Below are 26,659 nucleotides of genomic sequence, written 5' to 3'. Positions count from 1 at the left end.
CTGCAGCCCAGAACTCCCAAGCTCAAGCTGTCCGCCAGCCTCAGCCTCCCCGGCGCTTGGATTACAGGCACAAGCCACCGTGCCCGGCTGTTTTTCAGGCTTTTGGCAGATTCCATGACATCCATCTTGTGCAGGCTCTGCCTGGCCACACAGTGGCAGTGGGGAACCGAGAGACCATCCTTGGGCTGCTTGTATTTTCTGTTTAAAAATGCGTGGATGGATAGAGAGGAAAGACAGATTTCTGAGCACAAGGTGGTTTAAGCAGCCAAATAAGCCCAGACTTCTCGTTTTGAGCCAGAAGAGGCACATCATGATGCTCTATTTTCATTTTAAGCCAAGTGATGTGCATCAGGGAGCTCTATCTCCAGCACAGCTCAGTACGCTTCATTTACTGAAGAGCAGATAAGCGATGTCCCACTCCCTGCTTTGAAATACTCCTCACAGGGAAAGGCTTCTTGATTCGCCAGTGTTTTCCTACGAGTGTAAAGCTCAGAGCTGAGGACACAGATGGGCTGTGACAGTAAATATCTGATGGAGCAGGCTAATGAGACGCTCCTGGGAGCTGGAGCCCTGTCTCAGTCTGTAGCGGGCTGCCGGAGCCCGTAGTGTTTGAGGGATGCTTACTGACTCGCAGGTGTGCAGGGTTTCCGAGCCAGAAACACGATGGGAAACTCTGCTGCCCGTCATTTCCCATGTTAGTAGTTACATCCATTGGGATCCCAAAGGTCTGTCTGGGTCCTGCACTGCGGCCTTTCACCGCTGCAAGAAATCGCAACACACGCCACCAAAACATGAGTGCACCTGAAGTGAGCAAGACCAGGGCAGCATCTTCAGGTCGGACACCGGTGGGAGATGCTTTTGCCTTTCCCCAGTGTTACTGGACCCTTTTGTGATTGCTCCCCGGCACAGACAGCTGACAAGCACGGGGTCGTGTGGGGGAAAGATGCCAAAAGAGGCTGGGTCCCGCTCTCTCGCCCAGGCTGTGCTACAGGGACTGTTCACAGGCGCCATCCCACTACTGACCAGCACGGGAGCTTTGACCTGCTCCGTCTCCGACCTGGGCCGGTTCACCCCTCCTTAAGCGACCTGGTAGCCCGCGGCTCCCCGAGGACCACCATATCGATGCCGGCCTTAGCGCGGACGCCCGCTCGGCACAGCTCGCTGCAGCCCAGAACCCCCGGGCTCAAGCCGTCCGCCAGCCTCAGCCTCCCCGGCGCTTGGATTACAGGCACAAGCCACCGTGCCCGGCTGGCCGCAGCTCCCGCTGCCTCCGCTCTCCAGCGCGACCAGGACCTTGCCGTGGCAGCCGGGATACTCAAGCGGCGGGATGCAGTAACGCTTCAGCAGCACAGCAGGAACACGGGGGAGAAGGAGCATCAAAGAGAGGAAGCAAAATTTAGCTCTTCAAGTGAAGATTCAGCACAATGCCTTGCTTCAGAAAGGCCAAATGAAGCTGTTGTAGGCCAAAAAGTTAAGTTCGTGGTCCTGCTCTGGGATGTCCAGTGAGAGCTCAGAAGGATTTGCTGAAGAGAGTCTAAGAGGCAACCTACTTGCTGCAGTGAATGCCTGCAGATGTAATGAAGGGGTTTGATCTCAGAGAAGGATATAAAAGCAACACAAACATAATGCAAGGAATAAAATGCAGGAGCTTCTTGCCTTTATCCATTCACTGCTGCAACAGACAGCTGTCTAGAAATACTTTCAGAGTATTTGAGATCTTCACTGTGTGTTTGCCTCTCTCCGAGGCCTGTCCAAGTAGGCTCCCCCAGACATCCCGTGAGAGCAACTCTGCAGCTGGCCGGGGCTGGGGATGCTGCGGGCCCCTCACCTCTCTCTGGCTCCAGAGAGACCTGGGGCTGCAAGCAAAGCTCAGAGCCAGCGTGCTCAGATAGCCGAGGCAGCCTTTGGTCTAAGGGGCACTGCCCCTTTCATAGAATCATAGAATGGTTGGTGTTCTGGTTTCGGCTGGGATAGAGTTAATTTTCTTCCTAGTAGCAGGCACAGTGCTGTGGTTTGGATTTAGTAGGAGAAGAATGTTGATAACACACTGATGTTTAGTTGTTGCTCAGTACTGCTTATGCCAGTCAAGGGCTTTTCAGCTTCCCATGTTCTGCCAGGGGCACAAGAAGCTGGGAGGGGGCACAGCCAGAACAGTTGATCCCAACTGCCCCAAGGGCCATTCCATCCCATACGGCGTCATGGGCAGTATAGAAACTGGGGGGGTTGGCCGGGGAGCAGCGATCGCTGCTGGGAACTGGCTGGGCATCGGTCGGCGGGTGGGGAGCAATTGCATTGGGCAGCACTTGCTTTGTATATTATTATTGTTATCATCATTATTATATTGTTATTATTATCATTACTATTTTACTTTATTTCAATTATTAAACTGTTCTTATCTCAGCCCAGGAGTGTTTCTCACTCTTACTCCTCCGATTCTCTCCCCCATCCCATCGGGGTAGGCGGAGTGAGAGAGCAGCTGCCTGGTGCTTAGTTGCTGGCTGGGGCTAAACCACGACACTTGGAAAAGACCTTTAAGATCATCCAGTCCAACCATTAACCTAACACTGCCAACTCCACCACTAAACCAATTAAGGGCAGAGGAATAATTTCATGTTTCCTGGCTTGGTGGCTGCATTATTTTTTAATGGAAGTAAAACTAGGAATCATTAAAGTTGGAAAGGACCTCTAAGATCATCCGTCCAACCATCAACCCAACACCCCCATGCCCACTAAACCATGTCCCAAAGTGCCACGTCTGCCCGTTTCATAGAATCATAGAATCATAGAATGGTTTAGGTTGGAAAAGACCTTTAAGATCATCCAGTCCAACCATTAGCATTACCAAGTCCACCACTAAACCAATTAAGGGGAGAGCAGCAATTTCATGTTTCCTAGCGAGCCAAAGCAGATCCCAAACCATGGACTGCCATTGCCAAAATGTCCTCTTTCCCTCCCCCCGCCCTCCAGATACACATTATTTCCTCAGACACGCTGAGCCCTACCCTGTGGGATCTCTGGTTGGTGCAAACATGCACAGTAGAGCAAGGTTCCTCAGACTGTTGTCTCTATGCACAAAAGCCACGCAGACTGCCTCTGAAGGCAGCAACCATCCCTGACTCCATGCCAGCCGGGAGGAGAGCAGAACCAGCTGCTGAGATCGCAAACGTTGCTGGAGAGCAGCAGCACCAGCCCAGCCAGAGCCTCCTGCTGCTGCCTCCACCTCCACGGACCCCCTCCAGGCTCTCCCCACCAAGGCTGTCGCTGGTGCTGTGCACAGAGCCAGCCTGCAGCCGGCTTAGCCCTGACCGACCGGCTAAAGACACCAAAGGATGGTTTCTTTCCATTGCATTTCTTAAGAGCAAAGGTCAAGGCACGGACGGACCTCCTGCCCAAGCACGGACGTGCCTCGGTTCCAGGCACGGACATACCTCCTCCTCGAGGCACAGGCACACCTCCTGCCCCAGGCCAGACCCAGCAGCAGCCACTCGGGAGGTATCTAAGCATTTCTTCCAGACTGCCTGACCCAAGTTAGTGGAGCAAAGTCCAGGGCTAAAGTACATACACAGCGATCCCATCTCAGAAAAGACAAACAAGATCTTCCCCAGTGCTGCGCGAGCCTGGAGCCCTGTCAGGGCTGCATGGAAAGGGTGGTCAAGCATTGGAACAGGCTGCCCAGAGAGGTGGTGGAGTCCCCATCCCTGGAAGTGTTCAAAAAACGGGCAGACGTGGCACTTTGGGACATGGTTTAGTCTAGTCTACCCTTGATTGGTTTAGTGTGGACTTGGTAGTGTAGGTTAATGGTTGGACTGGATGATCTTAAAGGTCTTTTCCAACCTAAACGATTCTATGATTCTATGAAGAGAGAGACATCTTGTTCTGGGCTCCTATTATCTGCTTAAGGAAGTGCTGTCAGTGACAGCTGGAGTTTTGGTTAAAGGCATTAGGATAATGACTTAGGGGTCATGGGCATGAGGAGATGTAGGTTTGACATCCACAAACGGGAGAAAGGCAAGCTGTCTGCACAGAAGTAACACTTAACACAGGGCTGGGCATCCCTCGCCCGTCCCCTCCTCCTACCAGTAACACAGGGACTATTTTTTCCTATACTAAAATTTTTCATCACATGAAAAAACATGGCAGGAGCGAATCAAGACAGCAGGGGCATGAAACTACTTGGTTTGCCTGAGAAAATCTGATGGGAACAAGCTTGGCAGACTGCAGAGGGACATTGCACAGCCAGGATGCAGAAATAGAGTCCTGACAGCAGTGCCAGCTTGCTAGCAGAGAGGTGTGCCCTGGTGTGGGTCCCGGCCGCCAACGCAACACCTGGAATAAAAAATGAGGCCGCTCGGAGCTGGAGAAACCTCAATTGCTCAGCTCTGAGCTCAGGGGGAGCTCTGCCCGGTGGTGCTCAGCCGGTTGCTGCATGTTGCTCAGCAGGAGCAGCCGCTCCAGGCTCCTGCTGAGCTCCCCCACGCACCAGAGCTGCGGCTTTGTGCAAAGCGTTACGGATAAACTGGGCTCCAGCCTCCCGAAAAACCGGCTTTGGGATCCCACAGAGCTCCAAACCTCCACCCCTCGTGAGGGCCAGGCAATGCTCGCACTGCGTCTGGAACCAGAGACCCTTTGAATGACAAGTACAACACACCTTGCAGGAAAAAAGCCCTTCGGAACTGCCTGCAAAACTGCCTTTGCATCAGAGCGCAGATGCAGAACACAGCAGATTTCTGCTGGCCCACGGCGCTGACTGCAAAGCATCCCCACCCTGAGCTTCTCGGGCATCCCTGTGTCACTGCCACGCTTTGCAAGACACCAGGATGGCTCAGAACATCTGGGCATCAGCAACAGCCTGGCTCGGGGTCCGAAAACCTCGGGGTGCGGGTCTCCATGGGGTCAGGCAGCACGTCCAGCTGAGTCCTGGAGGTCATGGCTGTATCTCCTGCCTTGGTGCCGCCAGGAAACATGGGGTGTGAAAATGCAAAAATCAGAGAGGGAACGAAAAGCCTCACAAATTATTTTTACTCTTGTTAAGGCTTCATGATTTTTCAGGCGGATATTGTCACCGTGGTGATTCAGGATTTTGGCATATGGAAATTTGGTCAGGCAGTATCCCCCACCTACATTTCCTCTGTCTGGTCCTGAAAATAACCTGTGAAAGGAGGAGCTTGTTTGCCAATAGTAACTGCAAAGGCATTTCGATGTACTTAAGATACAAAATAAACCCAAACAGCCTGGAGGGCAAACTGTTTTTCCTGCTGGGAGGCCACTTTGGAAGAGCTCTTCCCCACTCCCACGGGAGGCTGGAGGAATTCCAGGGAGACCAGGACAGGGCTTTCTCCTGACAAGAAATGTGGGATTTCTAGCCATCCTTCAGGGTCCTCATTACACCATTTCAGCGCACACACGGGCAAAGAGAAATCTGCTGCAGCCGGAATACTCTACAACAGCTCCTTCCCACCTCTACTCCTTCCCTAACGCTGTTACGTGAACCGTACGGGAAGAGCCCGAGGATGCGTTGAATGCCACGCTGCCCGTAAAGCACACACCGCCGGAGACTGCAGGTTTAGTTTCCTGGCCAAGCCCAGCTGCGGTTGCACAGACATGGACATGGCAGAATCGCAGGAAACAGGGCTGAGATGCCCATGGGGGGCCATCTCTGCCTCTCCCTGCCCACGGGCAGGAGTGACCACAGCCAGACACGCATGGAAAGTGCTTCTCTGCCCTGACTCACCCCAACAGAGCACGCTTGGCCCACGGTATCAGCTACCTCGATGATAAGAAATCTACCAGCGGAATGCAATCGTAATATCAAGGATATAAGTCGTTTGCACAACAGAAGAATTTCTCTAACATAGATACTAAACCCAAAGCCTTATTATATTCCCCTTTCCTTCCTTGGAAAGCCACAAAGGTCTTTGAAGGATCACCGCAGCAGAGTCTTTTCCCATCTCCCTCTGCCAAAGGAGGAGAGAAAAGTAAGCAAGATGAGCTACGCCATAGCAAAACAGGTTTGGTCTGATAATACAAACTGATCGGGAAGATCAGTTTTTTATATTCAGATTATATTCAAAGAGATAAAAGCAAAGGGGGGTATCAATCCATTTCCTTGAGGTTTGCTTATCCTGATGTGATGGCTGTTACGTGAAGTTGAAGGCGTTATCATTTTCGTTCACCACTTTATTGTGACAGCACTTGGATCGCTGGTGGAGGACAGAACATGCAAACACAGCCTTAGCAAAACCGTGAAAAACAATAGATGCAAACCTTGGCGCCCACACCGCCCTTAAGTTCCTTATGGAGAAAGAAAAGATAAGGAACAGGCTGCCCTGCAGCCAGGCCCAGATGAGTTATCAAAAGGTCCTACAGATACTTGCTATCTTTTTCTCCAGGCTTTAACCCATAATCGCTTTATAACTGTAATTGCTTTTTACTCTCTGGGCTGTAAATCCATACTGGCATCCAACAGGCACTCCATCCAGTGACACATTGTCAGCCAGCGCTTACCTTTAAAATTCTTAACTTCTGCAGGCTGCCCAGCCCCTCGCTGGGTGTTGTCAAGGCCCCGAGAAGGTTTTTAATTCTTAAGCAGGTATGTGAAACTGAACCCCTTCGAAGAGGTCACATTTTTCAGGTCATCTAGAACACGTTCAGGTATTGCAAATGCTTTTCTTGGGTATTTGACCTTGAAAATCAACCAGCAACATAAGAACCTACGCTATATCGAGTATATGTAGTGCCTAACCTGTATTTCTTTCCCCGAGGGGTGGTTACAGGGCGTAGATTTGTATCAACGTTCTGCAGGCTGAGCACTGAGATGAAGAATCTGTTTTGCTCAGACCATCGCGCTGCTTCATCTTTGATGACACATTTCCATCCCGCAGTTACTTAAGTCGCTGTCTTAAAAATAAGAACCTGTCTTTCAAAACATCTCGGCGCTGGGACAAATTCACATTTTAAGGGCTCGTAAGACAAGCTGTGTTATCTCCTGGCTCTCCAAGGTAAGATGGAGTAACTCTGCGGGGACACGGCGGTGGGGTTCCTCAGCAAATGAAGCCTTTATTGGCTTTACTAAGTTATGCCATTTACATTCTGCTTCCTGTTTACCGTCCTTTCTGTTCATTTACGGAAACTAATATGACTACATAAAAGTGTTTCAAAAGTAGGTGGTGCTCTCTCACCAGCTTCTCACCCATTCTCTGCAGGATTGGTAACTGTGAGCTACAAGGATTGACATGCACAGAGTTTATTAGTGACTAATTTGAGATCTTAACTATTGAAAGTGCTGAGCTCTCAAATGTCTTTTTGCTGTATATCATCCTGAAGAGCGGTAATAATTACTTTAAAACCGCATGCCAAAACATGTAAAAATCTTCTTCTGGGGCACAGACCCTATGGGCAGAAAGTTCTGAAGGGCAGGGAGGATCCTCACGAATAAAGCCCAGTGCAGGTGAAGAAGCATTTGCCTGAGGGGATCCCATTTCTCTTCTACGGCACGTAGCCACATCCCCACGTCCCCAATTAAGTTTTGGAGCTCCCGTGTGAAGTCGTGCAGCACGTCGCTTCTCTTTGTCAGGTTTATTAGGCTTGGATGATGGCAAGATCAACTTGGGATGCTTTTGGCAGCGGCAGCTGAAGAACACAGCACCGCGCTCCAGCTCGGGGCTGGTCCAAGCGGAAAAGCGCTCGCTGATCAGCAGCAGAGGCAGCAGTGGGAGAGCTCAGGGAGCGATCGGCGTGCCCAGCCCGTCCCCGCTCCGGCTGCCGAGGGACCGGACTCGCAGCTGCTAAAGGCTGAGGGACCCGTGGGGCGAAGGCAGTGGAGCCGAAGCTGCCGAGCACAGCCTGGAGCAGCATGGCTCATCTCGGCCACGGGCCCACCCAGGGTAGGGCACGCAGCGGGAGAAGAGCGGGCCCACGCTGGCAAAGGGATGATACAGATTGGAGCACCCTCTCGTTTGCCGGTATCAAGCAGAGGCACGCAGGAACCCTGCGGGGAGAGGAGCAGCTCAGGAAGTGGCACTGCCGCTGAGTCAGCGGAAGGCCCCGTTGCATGGAGATCGGCTCCTCGACGCCTCCAGCGCAAGAGCAGCCGCCGTCGCCCCGAAAGCAACTCCCCGCCTCGGCGTGCGTGCAAGTATTTCACAGGTCCCATCGCTTCCAGTTTACCGGGAAGGAAAGGAGAGAAGGCGTTCAGGAACAACAGAAGAGCCCCGCTGTTCGCTGGGTGAAATGGGCAAAGCCAGAGCCGGCCAAGCCCCATCTGCAGACAGTCCCCAAGGCTGAGGGACAACGCAGTCACCAACAACCCTAAAAAAGCCACGATTCCACAGGCGAGACCCAAGGAACAGTACATCCGGGTGCAAAACAGAGGGAGATGATGATAGAAGAGGCCCTTCCCCACTCCGCAGTTACTCATTTGGGTTTGTGCCTCGCGGTACCCACCGGCGGGTGGCACAGCCATCCCCTCCCGCAGCCCAGACAGCGTCCCAGTCCCCATTCCGTGTTTCACCGGCCATGCTGGCTGCCGGGCACTGACAGACTTAATCCTTGAGATCCACGTTCCTCAACCAGTGGGTCCCAGGAGAAAGCACCAAAGGCAACTCTCAGCCATTAAAAAGAAAAGCAGAAAAACCTCACCTACGGTCGCACCCTCCCCTTAATGCTTTACGCAGTCAGAACAAAAACGCTAACGAGGCTGTCGTTTCCTGAAACCAGAAAATGCTGCTCTGAGGCTGGTGGGTAGAGCAATCGACGCCTGCACGGGGACAAAGGCAGTAATTTAAAGCTCCTGACATCTCCTTTCCCAACTATTTTGGTCAAGACCCACGGTGTCGTACTACTGCCGCCTAATTTAATAAACCGCCGCTTGTGTTCACCAGCACGGAAACAGTCACACGGAACAGAGCCGAGTAGAAAGCCACTAACGTCCACATCCTGACGTTAATTTTAGCCCTGCTTGGCAGTAAAGTCTAGGTAAATTTCCTGTGCTAGTGAGATGAGACCAAACGGGCTGCATCCAGCGGGATCACCACGGCTTGCTGTAAATCCCATGCCAGTACAGTACTTAGCAGTGTTTGCTGCTGCTTTAAACACCAGAGCAGGAGCTCTGGCACTGCCCGACACATGCAGGGACACTCGCGAGCCCGGCTGTCAGCAGACCGTACCCCCGGCGCAGCCTGCACGCTCATTAGGAGAGACCACGGATGGTATGTTTTCCTTCGCATCCTCCCTCTTTGCTCGCTGCATGAAAGAGCGAGGCTTCCTTGGAAACTCTTATTGTCATCTCCTTAATAATTCTGTAGTCTAGGAAATCTCCCATTCTTCCAGACTTCAAAGGCACCGAACAATTTCCCTCTTACTGCTCCATAGGGGGATTGCTTTGCACGTGCCACATAACTGCAAAAATGTCTGCCATAAAACTTAACTCAAAATTTGGTGGTTTTGAAGGGATTAGAAGGCTATGGTGAAGTCAGTCTTACACGTGCAACCCCAAGTGAAAGCACGCCTGTGCTCTCTGAGAGCCGCGCAATCCAGAAGGTGACCGCATCACCTGGCTGACCCGAAGGCCGACCCCAAAGTGACCACAGCACATTTTGCTGGTTTTTTTTCTCTGGATGCCGCCTGCCACGTCCACTCCATCAGCTCAGAAGCAACTACCAACACAGGCTCGCTTTCCCCTTGCCTTCCTCCCCACTGGCCCTGCGTCCTGGTTTCGGCTGGGATAGAGTTAATTTTCTTCCTAGTAGCAGGCACAGTGCTGTGGTTTGGATTTAGTAGGAGAAGAATGCTGATAACACACTGATGGTTTAGTTGTTGCTCAGTACTGCTTATGCCAGTCAAGGACTTTTCAGCTTCCCCTGCTCTGCCAGGGGCACAAGAAACTGGGAGGGGGCACAGCCAGAACAGTTGATCCCAACTGCCCCAAGGGCCATTCCATACCATACGGCATCATGGGCAGTATAGAAACTGGGGGGGTTGGCCGGGGAGCAGCGATCGCTGCTCGGGGACTGGCTGGGCATCGGTCGGCGGGTGGGGAGCAATTACATTGGGCATCACTTGCTTTGTGTATTACTATTACTATTATTATATAGTTATTATTATCAATATTATTTTACTTTATTTCAATTATTAACCTGTTCTTATCTCACCCCAGGAGTGTTTCTCACTCACTCCTCCAATTCTCTCCCCCATCCCACCGGGGCAGGGGGAGTGAGCGATGGCTGCGTGGTGCTGAGCTGCTGGCTGGGGCTAAACCACGACACCCTGCCAGCAGGAATTGGGCGGGCAGCCCCCCCGCTCCAGCACACCAGGCCCGGAGGACCAGCCTCATACTGCTTACGCCTACCGGCCTCGCTGGCACGGCACCGGGAGCGCGGGTTTGCAACGCGCCTTGCCTGTGAAACCGGCCAAACGTGCGTCTGTGATATATATGTGCGGAGGGTGCTGCTCTGCGTCACGCAGGGCGTGCTGGGGCACTGCTCCCGGGGAAGGCAGGCGAGGGCCGTGGCCAGGTACGTGAACGCTGCGCTTCCCAAGTGGCCGGCCGCAGCTTGAATTTCCACTGATCTGAATTATAGGCAGTCACCCAAGACAACAAGGCCCCATAAACCCGATGACACTACGCATCACAGCGTGGTTTGGGTGGGAAGGGACCTTTAAAGGTCATCTCATCTATAAACGTGCAGACGTGGCACTTTGGGACATGGTTTAGTGGGCATGGTGGTGTTGGGTTGGTGGTTGGACTGATGATCTTAGAGGTCCTTTCCAACCTTAGTGATTCCTGGTTTTACTTTCATTAAAAAATAAGCCAGCCACCAAGCCAGGAGACATGAAATTAATTATTCCTCTCCCCTTAATTGGTTTAGTGTTGGACTTGGTAGTGTTAGGTTAATGGTTGGACTGGATGATCTTAAAGGTCTTTTCCAACCTAAACCATTCTATGATTCTATAGCCCACCCTCCCTGCAAGGATCAACCAGACCAGGGTGCTCAGAGCCCCGTCCAACCTGACCAGGAATGTTTCCAGGGATGGGGCATCGACCACCTCTCTGGGCAACCTGTGCCAGTGCTTCACCACCCTCAGCATAAAAAAGCCCAGCATCCTAAGAGGGTGTTTTACTTTTACATAAGGGAGGCTCTTTTCGGAGGGCTCTGGTGAAGGCCCACCCCGGCAGGTCACAGGTACGGTGGCAGGACCGCTCAAAGTTACCTCCCCACCTGGGTCCCCGGCTCCTGCCGCACTGCCCCAGCCAACTGCGCTATGCTTCTTTGCCATCACGCTGCCCTGAGGGTCACTCAGGACCGAACACCACCCCACGCTCACAGCAGCGCTCGGGCCAGGCGAGAGGGGCCCTCCTTACAATCACAGAATCTTTTAGGTTGGAAAAGACCTTGAAGATCCTTGGTGCAGCGCGACCCGCCACGGGCAGAGTTTGGCTGCGTCCCCAGGCTGACACCCTGCACCCGGGTTTCTCCTTCCATCGGCAGGCGGGGAGCCGAGGCCTTGCGGCCTGGCTGGATTTGCCAGCTGGGGCACCGCAGGAGCCAGCTTAGGCCAGCACCGCACCCCGCAGGCCTCCGCACCCCGCAGCGCTGGGCGCAGGCCCTCGGAGCTCGGGCCGTCCCACAGCCGCCTCGGCCCTGCCAGCCTTCTCCTCCCCACGGCCACCAGCGGCGGCCGCCCTGCCCCAAGCCCAGCGCCGGCCGTCGGGGCGGGCCGCCCGCCTGAGGGGCCAGGGCCGGCGGGGCCCTCACAGGGGCGGCGGCCCCAGAGCCGCGCCAACCGTCGCCATGGCGCTGCCTGGCCCTTTAAGACGCGCCCCTGGCGTCCTCCACGTGGCTCCGCTGACGTGTGATCGCGTGGCGCCTCTCCCCATCGAGGTCCCGCCTCCCCCCCGCCCCACCCCGCCCCACGCCGCGCGCGCGCTCGCCCCGCATGCGCAGTCCCGGCCGCAGAGCGCCCGGCCCCGCCCTTCCGCTCCTGAGCCGCCCTCAGCGCGCATGCGCCTTCCCCAGGCGGGAAGGGGCGGGGCTCCGGTAGCGCAGGCGCAGTCGGCGCCCTGAGGCGCTGAGGTGGTGGTGGGGGGAAGCGGGCTGGCGCGCGCTGCCCCGGGCGGAAGTGGGCGGGAGCTGCCCGCTTCCCCCCCCCCCCCCCAGCCTTTTTTTTTTTTTTTTTCCCCCCCGCCCTCCCCGCGGCGGCGCATGCGCAGGCGGGTCGGGGCGGTGGCGCGCGGCGGCGGGCGGGGCGCGGGCGCGGGGCGCAGGCGCGGTGGCGGCGGAGGGGAAGTGAGGCGGGCTGGCGCGGCCGCCCTTTCCGGCGGTGCTGGCTGAGGGAGCGGCGCGGAGCGGAGCCGGCCCCGAGCCCGCCGGCGGCCCTGAGGTAACTTCCCGCGGCCGGCTCCTCTCCTTCCCTGCCCGCCGCGCCGCCCCGTCTCACGCTCTCTCCGTCCCTTTGCAGGCAAGGACGCGGAGCCGCCGCCGCCGCCACCCCCCCCACACGCACACACCCCCCACCTCCCCGAGCCGGCATCCATGAGCTGAGGAGCCGCGGCGGGAGCCAAGGCAGGAGCCGGGCGGAGCCGCCGCCTCAGGCCCGGCGGAGGAGCGGAGGCGCGGCCCCTCTTCCCGGGCCGCCCCGCACCGCCAGGCCTGCCCTCACACCCCCCCCCCCCCCCCCCGCCCCGCTTCTTCCGCAGCCGCCCCATGCGCGGCCGGCGCTGAGCCCCGCCTGCCCGTGCCCTGACACCCCCCCACGCCCGCCCGGCCCCGCTCCGCTTCGGCCCCCGCCCCGCGCGGGCTGCTCGGGTGGGTCGGTGCTCGCCCTCCTTCCCCCCACCCCACCCCCCCCCCAGCCCGGAGGCGCCGGGCCCCTTGGATGCCGCCGAGATGGGCAAGGTGCTGTCCAAGATCTTCGGCAACAAGGAGATGCGGATCTTGATGCTGGGGCTGGACGCGGCTGGTAAAACCACCATCCTGTACAAACTGAAGCTGGGCCAGTCCGTCACCACCATCCCCACTGTGGGCTTCAACGTGGAGACGGTTACTTACAAAAACGTCAAGTTCAACGTGTGGGATGTCGGGGGCCAGGACAAGATCCGTCCCCTCTGGAGGCACTACTACACGGGCACGCAAGGGTTGATCTTTGTGGTGGACTGCGCCGATCGCGACCGCATCGACGAGGCCCGCCAGGAGCTCCACCGCATTATCAACGACAGGGAGATGCGGGACGCCATCATCCTCATCTTCGCCAACAAGCAGGACCTGCCCGATGCCATGAAACCCCATGAAATCCAGGAGAAACTGGGCCTGACCCGAATCAGGGATAGGAATTGGTACGTGCAGCCCTCCTGTGCTACTACAGGGGATGGACTCTATGAAGGGCTGACATGGTTAACATCCAATTATAAATCCTAATGAGAGAATAACTATTTAGTCTACAAAGAATTAAAGAAAAAAAAAAATAACCCACATGGCTTTCCGGAAGAATGATTCTCTACTGAAAAGTAAAACAAAAGCATCCATAGGATTATGATCACCTTTCTCCAGTTACCACCCTTTCCTTCTGCACACTTGACTGGATTCCTGTTTTAACTCTTCTTGCTTGGCGTTAGGATGCTCTAATCTCCGAATGTGACACGAACACAAGCACTAGATGCTATGGCAGACTTCCAGCAAACAGGGGAAAGACACATTGTAGACTTGCTAAGTAACTTCTTTTTTTTTTTTTTTTTTTTTCTCCTTCTCCCTCTTGATAGCCCTTAAGATGGTTTGATTATTTTGGGGGATGGTTAGGGGAGGGGTACTATTTTCAGTGTATGCTTTTTTTTTTTTGATTATATATTTTTTTTCTTCTATCACTTGCTGTAGATTGCTACTTTTTTGCATTCATGCAGAATATGTTGATAGATCTACTTACATCTAGTAAACTGAAAATTATTGCTTAAAATCAAACTGCAGTCTGTCTTTTTATATTAAGGACTTTTTTTTTTTTTAAAGTTCTGTTAATCTGTAACTAAGTAGTGACTCTCAGTCTGTCTTCATATCTCAGACTAATAACGAAACGAATTCTTGCCTACAGTGGCAGGTAGTGAGAATACCATTGTAACACGTTCAAAGTGCATATCAGGCGTAATGTTAACTCGGTAATGTAAGAACTGCTTTGAAATGTCAGCTGTGAAGTTCTGAACCGTACATCATGCATGAGAAGGGATGCAAATAAGTTCCCCATACTACATAGCAACCGTATAGCAAATAAGACATGAATGATGGAATAGTTCCAGGGTAGATACTCTTCAGTTTTTGTCTTGCATTGCAAACTTCAATGATGTTTAGCTGCAGTTTCTACTGCTCGTGTCAGTCTCCGATTCAGTGCAAGATAGGTTCCTTCCAGAACACGCAGCAATAACGTGTAAGCGTTGCAACGAGTTTTACTTTCAATGGCAGATGTTTAGGCAAAAATCTAGCACCGACTTGCCTGTCTTGCGATCGAGACAAATTGCTTTCGTCTCAAGGCAGGTGAAGGCATCTAAAAATCTTAAAAGGATTTCTGATTCTTTCTGATGTGTAGCGGAGAAAGAAAATTTTTTGGTTTGTTGGGTTTTTTTTTCCATTTTGTAGACTTCTGAAGGGGCAAGCTCCGTGTTAAGCTTTAACCGAGCTCGGTAATTTCTGACATCTGCATAATAGCCATTTTGAGGAAATCACTCGGTGGTTTAGTTTTCCAAGACTCGGCTGAACTCGGGCAGGTAGTTGCAGTCTTCGCCATCTGTCTCGGTAGCTGGTTGTTGCTGTAGTCCTGTAGGAAGGGAACTATGTTGGATGTCTGAAGCCCATTGAGTAACTACTAATGAGAGTGGGGAGGGGGGAGAGAGAGAGAGAGAGTATACGACTATGAATGTAAACTGCCATAATTAGTTCTTAAAGGGCAAGCAGCTCATTTGCCGTATCACAGTTTGCAGATGTGACTGGAAAAAAAAAAAAACAACCAACAACAACAAAAAAAAAAAAACCCAGAACAAGTATTGGTGTAAAACCACAGTTGAGTATTAATGCTGGGTGCAAAAAAAGTGGTAAAGCAGCTGGTTCTTATTCAGCCTTAAGGATTAACTTCAGATTTCCTCAAGGAGTTAAACTCGATTGGGGAATTCTAGGAATGTATGCTACAAAACCAGAAGAAAATGGCTATTTTTTTTCTTTCTTTTCCCAAGGATGAGTTTTACATGAAATCGGGGGCATTACACTACATTTCTGCAGTGTTGACTGCATGCTAAGTACGTTGTATATGGAGCTCTTACCAAAGATGTATGGGAAGATAAAAATAAGGAATTCGCTTCTGAAATGAAATGCTTTGGACCACTGAAAAGTTCTTTTAGAATACGGTTCCAAAAGTCTTATCCTGATGTGGGTTGCAAATGGGACTGAATGGCTTCCTGATGCTAGAAGATAGAGCATTGATTGACTATGAGCCTTCCTAAGTTACAGAGTCTGCGAAAGCTTAATGTAGAATAACTCTTAAATCTCAGCTGTAAAGAAGAGGAGGTGAGGGATTTTTTTTCACTCAAGGCTTTTTGCCATTGGAATACCATTGCTCTATTTTCTAGCTTTTTTTTTTTTTTTTCCTGTTGATGTAACTTAACGAATAGTGTGGTGGTATAAAGACTCAAAATACAAGAATATGGTTACTGTTTTCTTCTGGAGCATAAATAAATAGCCAAGCACAAAGTAAATGCCTAAACTGGAAAACTTGAAGCTCTATTAATGGTTCTTGAACTTTCGTAAATCTATTCTCAGTCAACATGAAAACTTCGATAGCTTCGTTTTTCGTCTAAGTTGATTTACTATGTTTTCAAGTGCTGGGGCAGACTTCTTTGCTAGACTTTGCATTAAGTTGAATTCACAATTTTGTATTTCCTTAGGAACTTTGTTATTCTGTTTTTGTAGGTGAAAGGAAACTGATTATGCTTCTGAATTTTTTTAATGTCTTCTTTTTGGGGGGGAGGCGGGGAGGGGAGACAAAGTTACTGAAACATGTGGCAGAGACGTCAAAAAAATAAATGGCCATTGCTACTGAACAAAATACAAAGGTTTCGCTTTCAACATGTCCTTTATAGGTTGTAGCTGAACCTCACCACGAACTAGTGGCTATCAGGCAGTGAACGCAGCCTGTAGGATAAAAGTGGCAATCTGTAAGAAATCCTATGATTTAAAAACTAATCTGGAGTTTAAGTGCATCAATTTGTGTTCATGTGAATTTATGGAGTAAGTTTTGAATGGCGTTAATCGTGTCTGATAAGTGAATGAGTTTGTAGACTGTGATCTCCCTGACTAAAGTAAACAGGAATTTTGTGTTCTCAATATGGCTGTAGTGTTGGTAAAGAACTAATAAGCAGAAAATAAAGCAATTATACAGCGGAGCTCTCCTGGTATGTTACTTATATTTAATTATGAGAGAAACAGAAAGGGGCAATATGGTGCTGGAGTAGAGCGTTCTGCCGACATAAAGAGGTCTCTGTTCTGGATCTCACGGTTTTGAAAGCCTGTCTGTAATTCCTTTGAGACGTAGATTAGCGACTATTTTTATAAGTGGAAAGGATGGTACTGCTTCAATACTCCCACTTGCAGTTCACAATCTTTAGCAAACTCGAGCGTCAAATTTACCCTGCCTCGCTGCCAGCCCCGCGTAACTTGGGAAGGCGAGCGGCTCCGTGTGAGGGCACGGAGGCACCGGTGCCGCGCGGCACGGCGCCGCGTTTCACGGAAGCAGTGACTTGTGGTCGGAAAGGGGAAGATATTAGGGCCGGTGTAGAAAACGTCAGCGACGGACAAAAGGGTCGAGGAGTGAATAGGGGCGCTTGTGGAGCGACAGATGTGGCGCTGGGATGTCTCTGGTGCCTGAATAGGACACGAGCGAGCCGAGAAAAGGACTTGGGCAGGTGCAGCGGGGAACGCGTGGGGGGGCCGGGACGCGAGCGGCGGGCCGGGGTGCACGCAGCGGGGCTACGGTTACTGCAACAGCTGCCGTCCCGCGGCCGCGGCGCAGGAACCGCCCGCGGATCCCAGCCCCAACGGGGGGCTGCCGGGGCAGGGGCCTTGCCGCCGGCGGAGGTTTCGAGGGAGCTCCCGGCAACGGCGGGCGCGAGGCCGGGCGCGCAACCCTCGTCGTCGGTGCGAAGCTTTCGGGGATCGCTGGGAGACGTTACTCGGGTGGGAGAAGCTGGGTGCAGGGGCGCTGGGCCCGCCCCAGCCGCGATCCCCCGCGGAGCCTTTTTATGCCAGGGTGCTTGGGCTGGGCTCCGTCTACCTGGCTGTCGGTTACGGGTGTGGCTGTGTAAATTAACTTACTCTGACTTAATTAAACCACTCGGAGTTCGGAGACGAGGCTCCCAGAAGAGTAAACTCACGTCTCTCTCATTGTAGTAGTTAGTCATGTTTCAAAATGTCAGTGCTTATCGTTTTTCAAATCGGACCTTTGCTACAGCAGCGGTTAGCGTGACTCCCAAGAGCACCCTTCCCGAATCGTGCCGTGACTCACCCTTCAGCAGGGCTTTTTTTTCCCCCCTGTCACAGGGCCGCGATCCTCATGGACAGGGTTTGGAAAAAAACGTGCCTGCCATCCCTAATTGGAAATTAACCCTGCTAATACGATGGTCCTCCCAAAGGAATGTCTCTCGCCTTAAAAAAATCGGTTGCATCGTCAAAACAGCTGGCCGCAAGATCTGCGATAGCCGCTGGCTTTGCTCATGGACCTGAGCGTTATTTCCCTTGGAAAATGGAACGGGAGAAGCGACTGCTGGAGCGGAGAACTCACTCTGGAGCGTGGAAGCAGCCTCGGTGCGGGCCCCGCGACTCGGACTTCCCGCTAACGCACGGTTGTGCTTCTTAGCTTGGATTTGTTTCTCTTATCTGTCCGGCCTGAAGGGCTCAGCACGTGCGATCTGAAATCATCTCAGCTTTGGCGCTTTCTGGGTGGGGGAGGAAAAAAAAAAAAAAAAAAAAAAGCTTTCCCCTCGCCTTTTTGGGAAGCGTGAGCTTTCAAGGGCTGTTGGCGAGTTGGTGGCATCTCCACTCGCTAACTCGGTTCCTCTTCCGACATCCTAAGCGCAAGTCGGGCGCCGACGCTGCTCACGTCTGTGAGTTCCAGAATTACGTCTGAGCAGGCGCTTTCAGGACGTCAGGCCGAGGTGGGTGACTCGAGCGCCGCAGTCCCATCTCGCTTTCAAAATGTGGAGCACGGCGAAGAGCGGTGTAATTTTAGCCCTCGCCGTCGGTTCTGAAGGGGCGAAGCGGGTGAGTCAGAGCCCCATGGTGCCGGGCAGCCGGGGGTGCGTCCCCGTCAAGCGCCGGGAGCTGGGGCGAAAGGCGGCTTTTTATAGGCGGTAAACTGGGGATGCGGCGCGTTGCCCAGGAAGTTGCTCTTCGCTTGCTTAAGAACAGGTATCTCTGGCCTCCTTAAGAAAGAGAGGAGGGGAAAAAAAAAAAAAAGAGTAAAGATGTGAGTCATCTGCTGAGTTCTCCAGCCTCAGAGTCTCCGGCGGTTTAACAGGCTCAGGTCCTTACTTCGCCCCAAGAGAAATGTTTCGCCTTCCAGAGGATGCACTTCGCTCCTCTCTTACTGCTTTCTTGAGTTGCATCTTCGAGGGCAGTGCTAGTTAGGGGAAAAAAAAAAAAAAATACTTAAGCAGGATTTAATAGCTGTCTGTTTTGTGCGAGGTGGAAATTGATAACGCTTGAAAACTGATAATGCTTGAAATACTTTTTTGTTTTTTCCCCCTAGGAGCATTCAGATAAGTGCAACCTCGAGGGGGAACCACCAGCAACGCCTGGCTCCGTATAGGTACCCCCCGTGCCCCAGCTGCCCCCCAGACTTGGAGAAAACTCACTCAGTGGTTAAAAAGAGAAGAGAAGGAAGCCGAGGTGTAGATAACAAGCTGAACTCCTGAACTTGTTTCTGTGTCTGCGCCTAGAATGGATTCCTTGTCTGAAATATAATGGGGGGAATGCTGCCCGGGCCAGGCGCCGGCTTCATCCCGAAGTTTCTTTCTGACGGAGCGGGAGGGGAGGTTTTCTCTGTCATCATTGCAGATGAAAACTCCCGGAAAGCCGCAGCAGAACGCTGCGCTGCACGCCGACCGTTGTTTGGCTGTGTTAGGGGGCTGCACTCTTAATTTGTATTTTTTTGGGGGGGGGGGGGAAGCGAAAGACCTTGAGAGCTCACGCTGCGCTCGGGTGTCCCACGCGGCTCTGCGGTTACAGGGGAGCAGGACAGCCGGGGCGGGCTGGCTGGCAGAGCTCAGCAGCGAGGGAAGCGCTTTGCCTGCCTCAACTAGGACTACTGGAGAAGCCGATATTGCTCTTCGCGTGCCTGAGCTGCAGCGATGCTTGTCCCCGAGCCCGCGAGGGTCCGTCAGAGGAGGGTACATGGTGGGGAAAGGGGCGGGCGGCCAGCCTCCCGCACCTGCCCAGATCGGCGCTGCTGGGGACGGAGAAGAGGAAAGCGTCCAGGGCCGACACCAGCCCCGAAATACCTCTGGCGTTGGTTTGAAGCTGGTATTCGAAGAGCAAACTCGTTACACGAAGGGCGGGAGCTACGTGGGGTTTTGCAGCGCTGGGGTAAGGCTGCAAGGGGGAACTGACACCGGTGCCGGCGCCCGGTGCTGACAGCCTCCAACTTGGAATTACGCTTTGCTTGGCGTGCTTCCTCAGAAGGAGACTTTGCACTTTGCGCGCGCGGAAGGCGGGATTGCGTAGCCCTCGTGCTCTTAATATGCGCTGGCTTCGCCCTGAGGAGCTTTCTACCTTTTCCTTTTGAAAACAGGGGGGCTGCTGCGGAGCCGGCGCCAACCCCGTGGCTGCTAACTTTCGGCTGCCGCCCGTCAGCGGGCCGAGGTGCGCTCGTGCAGTTATCCCATTAGCTTAACATCTGCCAGAACGCCCTTTCCCCACAGGGGCTGGATTAGTCTGGCACTGACCCAGCTCTTCGGGAAGCTTTTCCTATCACGTACTTGTGGCTTTCAATCTGCTGCCCTAACCGTAACCAAACCCAGCGCCCGCCTCTCGCCGTAGAGCAGGCAGCTTTTGCAAGCAAAGCGGTGATTTGGCTCTACCTTTCCACAGTCTGTCTGTTTAAGCGTTCGAATTGCATGGCGTTTAAACGCTCACATGACATCCTATATATCACGTAGATACCTGTGTTTTCCATCTAAAGGCTTGTTTCGGCTGCGGTGATCTGCGCTGGGCTGGTTTTCGCGTCAGCGCTGCAAATAAGAGCGTTTCAAGGGGGAGGCGAGGGGCAGCAGCGGGACAGACGCTGCCGGTGTACTTAATTTCTTCTTGCTTGCCTGATCCAAAGGTATGGGACAAACTTCCCCGGCACCTGCTCGCTGGAAGACGAGCCAAGCTCAGCAAGGGCCGACGCGACAGTCGCCGGCGTCCGGCGCTGCGTCGTGAAGGCGTTGGATCGCCGTCAACGAGCTGTCCCTGGATCTCGCTCTGGCTCGTCTCGCAACCTTGGACTGGTTAATGAATTCCAAGCCCTCCGGCCCTTGCCTCCGAGCATCTTGAGCATGTGGCGTGTGTGAGCCAGGGTCACCGGCGGCCGGGCTGGGATGCTGCTGCCGGGCGCTGGCGACGCTCCTGGGCTGCTCCTGCCAGTCTCCTGCAGCTGCAAAGGCACCTTTTTTTGCCTCGGACCTGCTTCTGGCTGTGTTTGCTGCAGCTTCCTGGCCCTATTTAGGGAGGGCTGGGAGTATTTCAGACCAGGGTAGTGATGTGTTCGCCCTTAAGCAATGCTGTCTGCAGCCTTGCAGCTGCAATCTCAGGATCGCAGCTCCTGCCTTACCTGTTTGGCTGATACTTAAAATAAAGAAATGATCTTCTGCATTTTCCCCTTGCTATGAAGTTACGCTCTTAAACACAGTACCAAAGCGTCCCAGCTTTTGTTTCCATCATGGAAACTATTTACGAAGGGGGATGCATCCCCCCCTGTAAGGATGAGCTACACCTTTTCACCTGGTTTCAACTTGCACGTGGGTTTCCTTCAACCGAGGCCTCCAGATCACAGCCTGAAACCCCTTGCTCCAACGCTCTGCTTGCTTTTGCTCACGGTTGCCTCTTCACCGTGCCGGTGTCCCCCCGAGCCCCGCCATGCCGTGGGGGAGAAAGGGCTCCACAGCTTCTCCTCCCCCTCTTTCACGCGCTCCAGCAGCTCCGGGTCCTCCCGGAAACGCTCCAAGTAGTGAAACTGGTTAATCACGTTGACGGAGCGCTGGCATCCGAGCGGGATCTGTGGATTAACTCGTTCCGCCCGGTCTTTGCCAACTTCTTGGCAGCCTGATGCATTATTCAGCGGCCGTGCTGCTTTTGGGCCTTCGGAAAAACTGGAGCTTCCCAACACTTGAGGGTTTTATGAATTGACGTCTCTCCTCCGAAGCTCGCAGCTTCCTCCTCTCTTGGGTTGCTAATGAACCGCAGGCTGCTTAATGCCGAGACCTGGAATATTTTGCTGCCGGTTCCCATAGCCTGGTGAGGAGGCTTACGGCAAGCAGGCTTACTGCTGAGCTCTAACCCACCTCCCCGCGACCGCCTTTAAAAAAGAAGGTGCTATTTAAGGCGTCGGATCTGTAGACGTGTTTAACATCTGCCAACTCCCCAGCACCTCCAGGTTGCCAAAAATGCGCGCCGCGGCACCAAGGAAGGCTCCGGGACAGCCGCGCCGCAGCTTGCGTGGGTCCGAACCAGCCTGCTTGCAAACCTGCAGTTCAAGCCGGGGCGCTTGCAGATGGCAGATAGGGAGGGTGAGGTGGCTAATGAAGAATAAATATCCTGTTGCGCCCTCCTCGTAGGCAGCGGTGTCTCAACGCACCGATGGCAGATACGGGGAGGTGGGGTGGCACAGCCGGCTCCATCAGCCCCGGTTTTCTTTTGCCTCCGGGTGTAGGAGAAAAATGGGGAAAGGCTGAAGCTGGCAGGGCTGGGGTGCTGCTGGGGGAGGCAGGGGATGATGGGGGTGGCGGGGACAGGAGGGTGACGGGCGCCGGGCGGAGAGGCAGTGCCTGGGGGGCGGCTCGCGCTTCCTCAAACGGGTTTATTTCCATTGGTTTCAACAGCAAAAACCTGGGTTGCTGCATCCTGTCATGCTGCGATGGCACCTTTGAGTTTATGCCAGTGGAAAGCGTTTGCAGGGCCATCAGGTCCGAGACAACAATTTTCCATCTTCTCTGATTTTTTTTTTTTTTTTTTTTTTTTTTTCCTAAGGCACTGCAGAGTTGTTGTTGTCAAAGCCTGTTCCCCGTTTTGGAAACATAATTGAAATTATGCAAATGCCGGTGCGGCACCAGCGAGTGCCTGATGCGCTCAACGCCCCGGCGCAGCACGGCTCCGGCGTGAAGCTGGTTTAGCACGAAAACCCCGCGCCGGTCGGGGGGGGGGGGAGGTTGGGGGCTCAGCCCCCGCTCCTGCCGCGGCTCCTGGTCCCACCGGCGCCTGCGCCGAGCATCTGCTCCTGCTCCGGTGATGCTCAAAGCGCGGAGCTCGCTGCATTCCTGCCGAAACACCCAACGCTCCGAGCAGCGACACCGTTGCTCGGCCGCCCCGGTGTTGCCAAGAGCCGCGGCGCGGGGCTGCGTTGGGGACGTGGGGTGGCCGAGCTCGCGCGGTCCTGACCCGGGGGGGGCTGTTTGGTGGGAGTGGGGAGCGGAAGCAGTTACGCTTCGGAGCTGGGATATGGTTTGGGCATTGCTGCCCTGGCTCCGGGAGGGAGCGAGCCCCGGCTGGGCGAGCTGCTCTCGGCCACCCTTCGGCGCTTGGCGCCTCAGCCGCGATGGTCAGCGGCGGCGGAGGTGGCTAATAAAGTCTGGGCTGGTGGGAGAAGCTGGCTCGGTGGCATCTTGCTGGTGCTCTCGGAGCGGGACCCTGGGAGGGGCTGCGATGCAAAGGCGGGCCCCCACGGTGCGCAAAGTCCTCCTGCAGAGAGATTTGCAAGAGGAAGGAGGATTTTGCCGAAATAAAAGAGCTTCCCCCCACACACACACCCATCTAGGCCTTTCCAAGCGTGCGTCCCTCAGCAGTTCCTCTTTTAGCACTGTGTCTCCTAAAAAAAAAAAAAATAATTGTTGACTGCAGCTTTTCTGGAGGCTGCAGCACTCTCGCGTCGGTTAACGCGCAGCTTTTCCCCGGCCTCCTTCCCGCTGTGGTTCTTAGGCTGAATGCAATCTTTTCCGGTCTGATCGCATGGCCAAGGAATGTATGTGCATATACAGCGCGTGTGTCTGGAGTAAGTTAAGTGCCAACAGCGAGGCTTTCGCGAGCAGCACGAAGGGAAAAAAAAAAAAAAAAAATGATGCCCAAGTTGCTGCTTCCCCAGTTCCCTTTGGGTTTGGGACGTCGATCCGGCAGGCGATGGGCTGCTCCGTCCTGACCTCGGCGTCTCCGCCTGCATCATGGGTGCGCGGCAGCGATTTCTGCCTCTCCACGGTCAATAAAATCTTTGCCAACTGGAACAGAAATATTAAATCCGGTTGGCTTGGAAGGTAATGCCAGCTAATAAATAAACGGGGTTGGAAAAAAAAAAAAAAAAAAACCCGGGTGATCCAGCGTCGCAAACAAGCGTGTCATTCAGCGCTCCCTGCGAGACACCGCGGGAGGGTGCGGAGGATGACGATAGTAATTAAGAAAGCAATTAATGCTAGACATGAAGCTGCCTCCCAAAGACACAAGGAAATCCAGACTACAGCTGCGCTGGCACTGCTTGTCCTGGCGGAGACCCTGCCCGTGCTGGAAGCGGGGGGTTTGCACGTGGCGTGTTCACCTGTGGGCTCCCGGTCAATATTCCGGGAGAAGCACTCGCTCGGGGGCTCGGCATCCCCCCAGCGAGCCCAAAACCTCTCCATCGGCTTTGGCGGGATCTGCGCTGCCCGCTCCCTCCCACCAAAACGTGGCTGGAAAACGCCGGGAGGACCAGCAGCTCTTCCCCGCTGCCAGGGCCGGGCGATGCGGCGCAGCGGCGCGAGCTCCCCGAGCGTCTTTCCATGTCAGCTGCTTTGTCAGCTTGGAGCTGTTGGGAAAAAAAAAAAAAAGAGCGGGATGATGCTTCTGTAGCGGAGCCAACATCTAGCGCGCTCAACTTGGCTGCAGGCCGCGCGTGGGGCCGTGGTCAGGCGCGGTGCTGGATGCAAAAATGCCATTAAATGTAGGCCTGAATTAGATATAAATCTAAATCTGCCCCCTGCTCCGCACGGCTGGCGGTGAAACGTCGCGCTGCTGGAGACGGCCGCCGGAGCCCGGCGCAGCAGCACCAGCCTTGCTTTTGCCAAAAAACACATCGGAGGGTCCCCGCGCATCTCGGACCCAACCCAGTCCCTGCAGCGACAAAAGAAACCGGGGGAGAGCGGCGGGGAAAGCCAGCGGCAGGGCAGCCGAGCGGGGACCCTTTCTGCACCCGCTCCTGCCTGGGGGCACCCGTCTGCTTTTTGTATTCACGTCTCCCAACCTCACGTCCCACTGGCAACAACGTGCAAAGGTGAAAGCCGCCCAAACGCTGCTTTCTGCCTTTGCACGCTGTAAGTGAAAGCAAAAAAAAATACCTCAGTGGCTGCTGCTAGCTTTAAATTGCAAAGGTTTATATATATAAAAATAAATTGCAAAGGTTTATATATATATAAATAAATTGCAAAGGTTTATATATATAAAAATAAATTGCAAAGGTTTATATATATATAAATAAATTGCAAAGGTTTATATATATAAAAATAAATTGCAAAGGTTTATATATATAAAAATAAATTGCAAAGTTTTTTTTGTATATATATATATAAAAATAAATTGCAAAGGTTTATCGATATTGGTGTTTGATGGATGCCCAGCTAAAAGCACCCCCTTCTCGGGATGCTTAACCAGTGCGGGTGTCTGCAGGGCAGCTGGTACTGGCTAAAACCCCGGAGGAGATGCAGACGTTTGGGAGCCGGGACTGCAGAGCCCGACCTGGTCCTCCGTGGACTTCCCAAACCCGAGGCCGGTGACGCCTCTTTGGACCCGGTGTTTTACTCCGGGGCAAAACCTTTGCGCTCAAGCCGCGGCACCCTCTTTTTTGCTGAAGCTGAGGCCCCTTTGTGCTGCTCGAAGGCTGCTGGGGGGGTCACGGCAAGGAAAAAGTGTTCTGACGTGGCTCCTGGTGCTGTCGGGCGATTTTTTGGGGGCAGACACGCCATCCTCGCTTGGACTGCGGGAGACTCGGGGACTGGAGCTGGGCGCTTCTGCCCTTTCTTTACGCGAGTGGGAAGCCTTGGGAGCGAGCCCTCCATCTCAGCAGCCCTGTCTTCCTGGCACCAGCCCCCATCTTCCCAAAATATCCCCTCCACAAAGCTCTCACAGCTCAGACTGCCCCGACAGCGTTTGCAGGGCGTTGCCTGCAGGCCTTTCCACTGAATTATATATTACACTGGGGTTTGGGGTTTGGTTTTTTGTTTTTTTTTTTTTTTTTTTTTGGAAAGGAAATCTGTTGCCAAGCAATATAGCTGTGGCCCTGCTTTCTCCTCCCAAACCAAGACCTCAACGTGCGTGTACTTCTGCAAACATCTGACGCGTCTGGAGTTGGGGTCGCAGGAGCCTGGCTCACAGCTATCTGGTGGAAAAGCCGCTGGTGGGGCTGCGAGAAGGTTTCCCTTTCGTTTTCCAGAGGCTGCGAAGTTGGAAGTGGAGAGCTGTTTGATCCCGGAGGCTGCAAGAGATACGGGGGGGGGATGCTGAGAAACCCTAAAGGGTCCCGCGGGGAGGGCACAGCAGCGCGTTCTCCCCGTGGTTTTACACCCGGCGTGCGTACGGTCTCCTGCACGGCACCTCATGTAAAAACATCGGCGTTTCTCCCAGAAGAAGGGTGCTGCGATGCCTGGACCACCCCGGCACGGGAGCTGGCGTGTGTGCGGTGGGGGGGGGGGGGGGGGGGGGGTCAAATCTCAGCGCTGGAGAGCAAACCGGCGCCCGCAATGGCGGCGCTCCTCAATCGACGGCGCCCACGCCACGCCGGCGGCTGTAGAGCAACGCGAGGGTCGATATTGACCCACGTGCCGCGCTTGGGAGGCTGACGGCGCCCGTTTGCCTCCTTGGGAAAGCTCTGGTGGGAACGACGGCACCGACGCCGCGACGGACTTGGGCCCCGGTGCCGACGAGCGTCGCCCTGGGCTGCGGGGGCCGCGGTTTCGCTTCAGGCGCAGCCAGGCCGACACCCCAAGGCGCAGCCGCCGGAGGGTTTCGCCTCACAGCAAGCCGGAGGGTTACCGAGTTTTCTTGATTTTTTCCCCAGCTGTTCAGCTTCGGCGGGAAATCACACCGGCGTGCTTTCCTCGTTAACCTCCGTCATATTTTCCAGACAGAGCCTCAGTGTGCAATGCCGTAAATTAAAGTTATTCTCCTGTCTCAGCTGACGTTGCTTAAGGAGCTTAGATTTAACGGGGTGCCAGCAAGCCCCCGTTTCCCCCTCCCCGAGCCTGCGGAGGCACTGGGATGCTCCGTCCCCCGCTGCCACCCGTCCCCCACCGCATCTTCCCCTCTTTCATCTCTCGAGCACGCCTTACGCAGAACGTGCAGCTAAAATGAAAGCAAGAAAGGTTAGCGGTACCGGTAGCAGCTTTGCAACCTCCCCATACCCGGGGCAGGCTGCGGCGGGAGGT

The 26,659-nt window shown here is 54.1% G+C and overlaps 2 protein-coding genes across 2 annotated transcripts in view; both read left to right on the top strand.

Annotated features, from left to right (window-relative positions):
* The window catches only part of KLHDC2 (kelch domain containing 2), a 125,639-nt gene that overhangs the window by 44,810 nt on the left and 54,170 nt on the right, over nucleotides 1–26,659 (top strand). The gene's annotated exons all lie outside the window — the stretch shown is intronic.
* Nucleotides 12,868–13,808, top strand: ARF6 (ARF GTPase 6). Its single transcript, XM_009477817.2, has one exon. It carries the CDS (start codon nucleotides 12,885–12,887, stop codon nucleotides 13,410–13,412), a length of 528 nt encoding a protein of 175 aa, XP_009476092.2. The 5' UTR covers nucleotides 12,868–12,884; the 3' UTR covers nucleotides 13,413–13,808.

Source organism: Pelecanus crispus, chromosome 6 (genome assembly GCF_030463565.1).
Source record: "Pelecanus crispus isolate bPelCri1 chromosome 6, bPelCri1.pri, whole genome shotgun sequence".
NCBI classification, from domain to species: Eukaryota; Metazoa; Chordata; class Aves; order Pelecaniformes; family Pelecanidae; genus Pelecanus; species Pelecanus crispus.
The sequence above is the reverse complement of the archived record's forward strand: the minus strand, read 5'-3'. Positions and strand labels throughout refer to the sequence as shown.

What these genes read in the sequence shown, in the direction of transcription:
- ARF6 (XM_009477817.2), top strand. Translation starts at nt 12,885, where the DNA reads ATGGGCAAGGTGCTGTCCAAGATCTTCGGCAACAAGGAGATGCGGATC.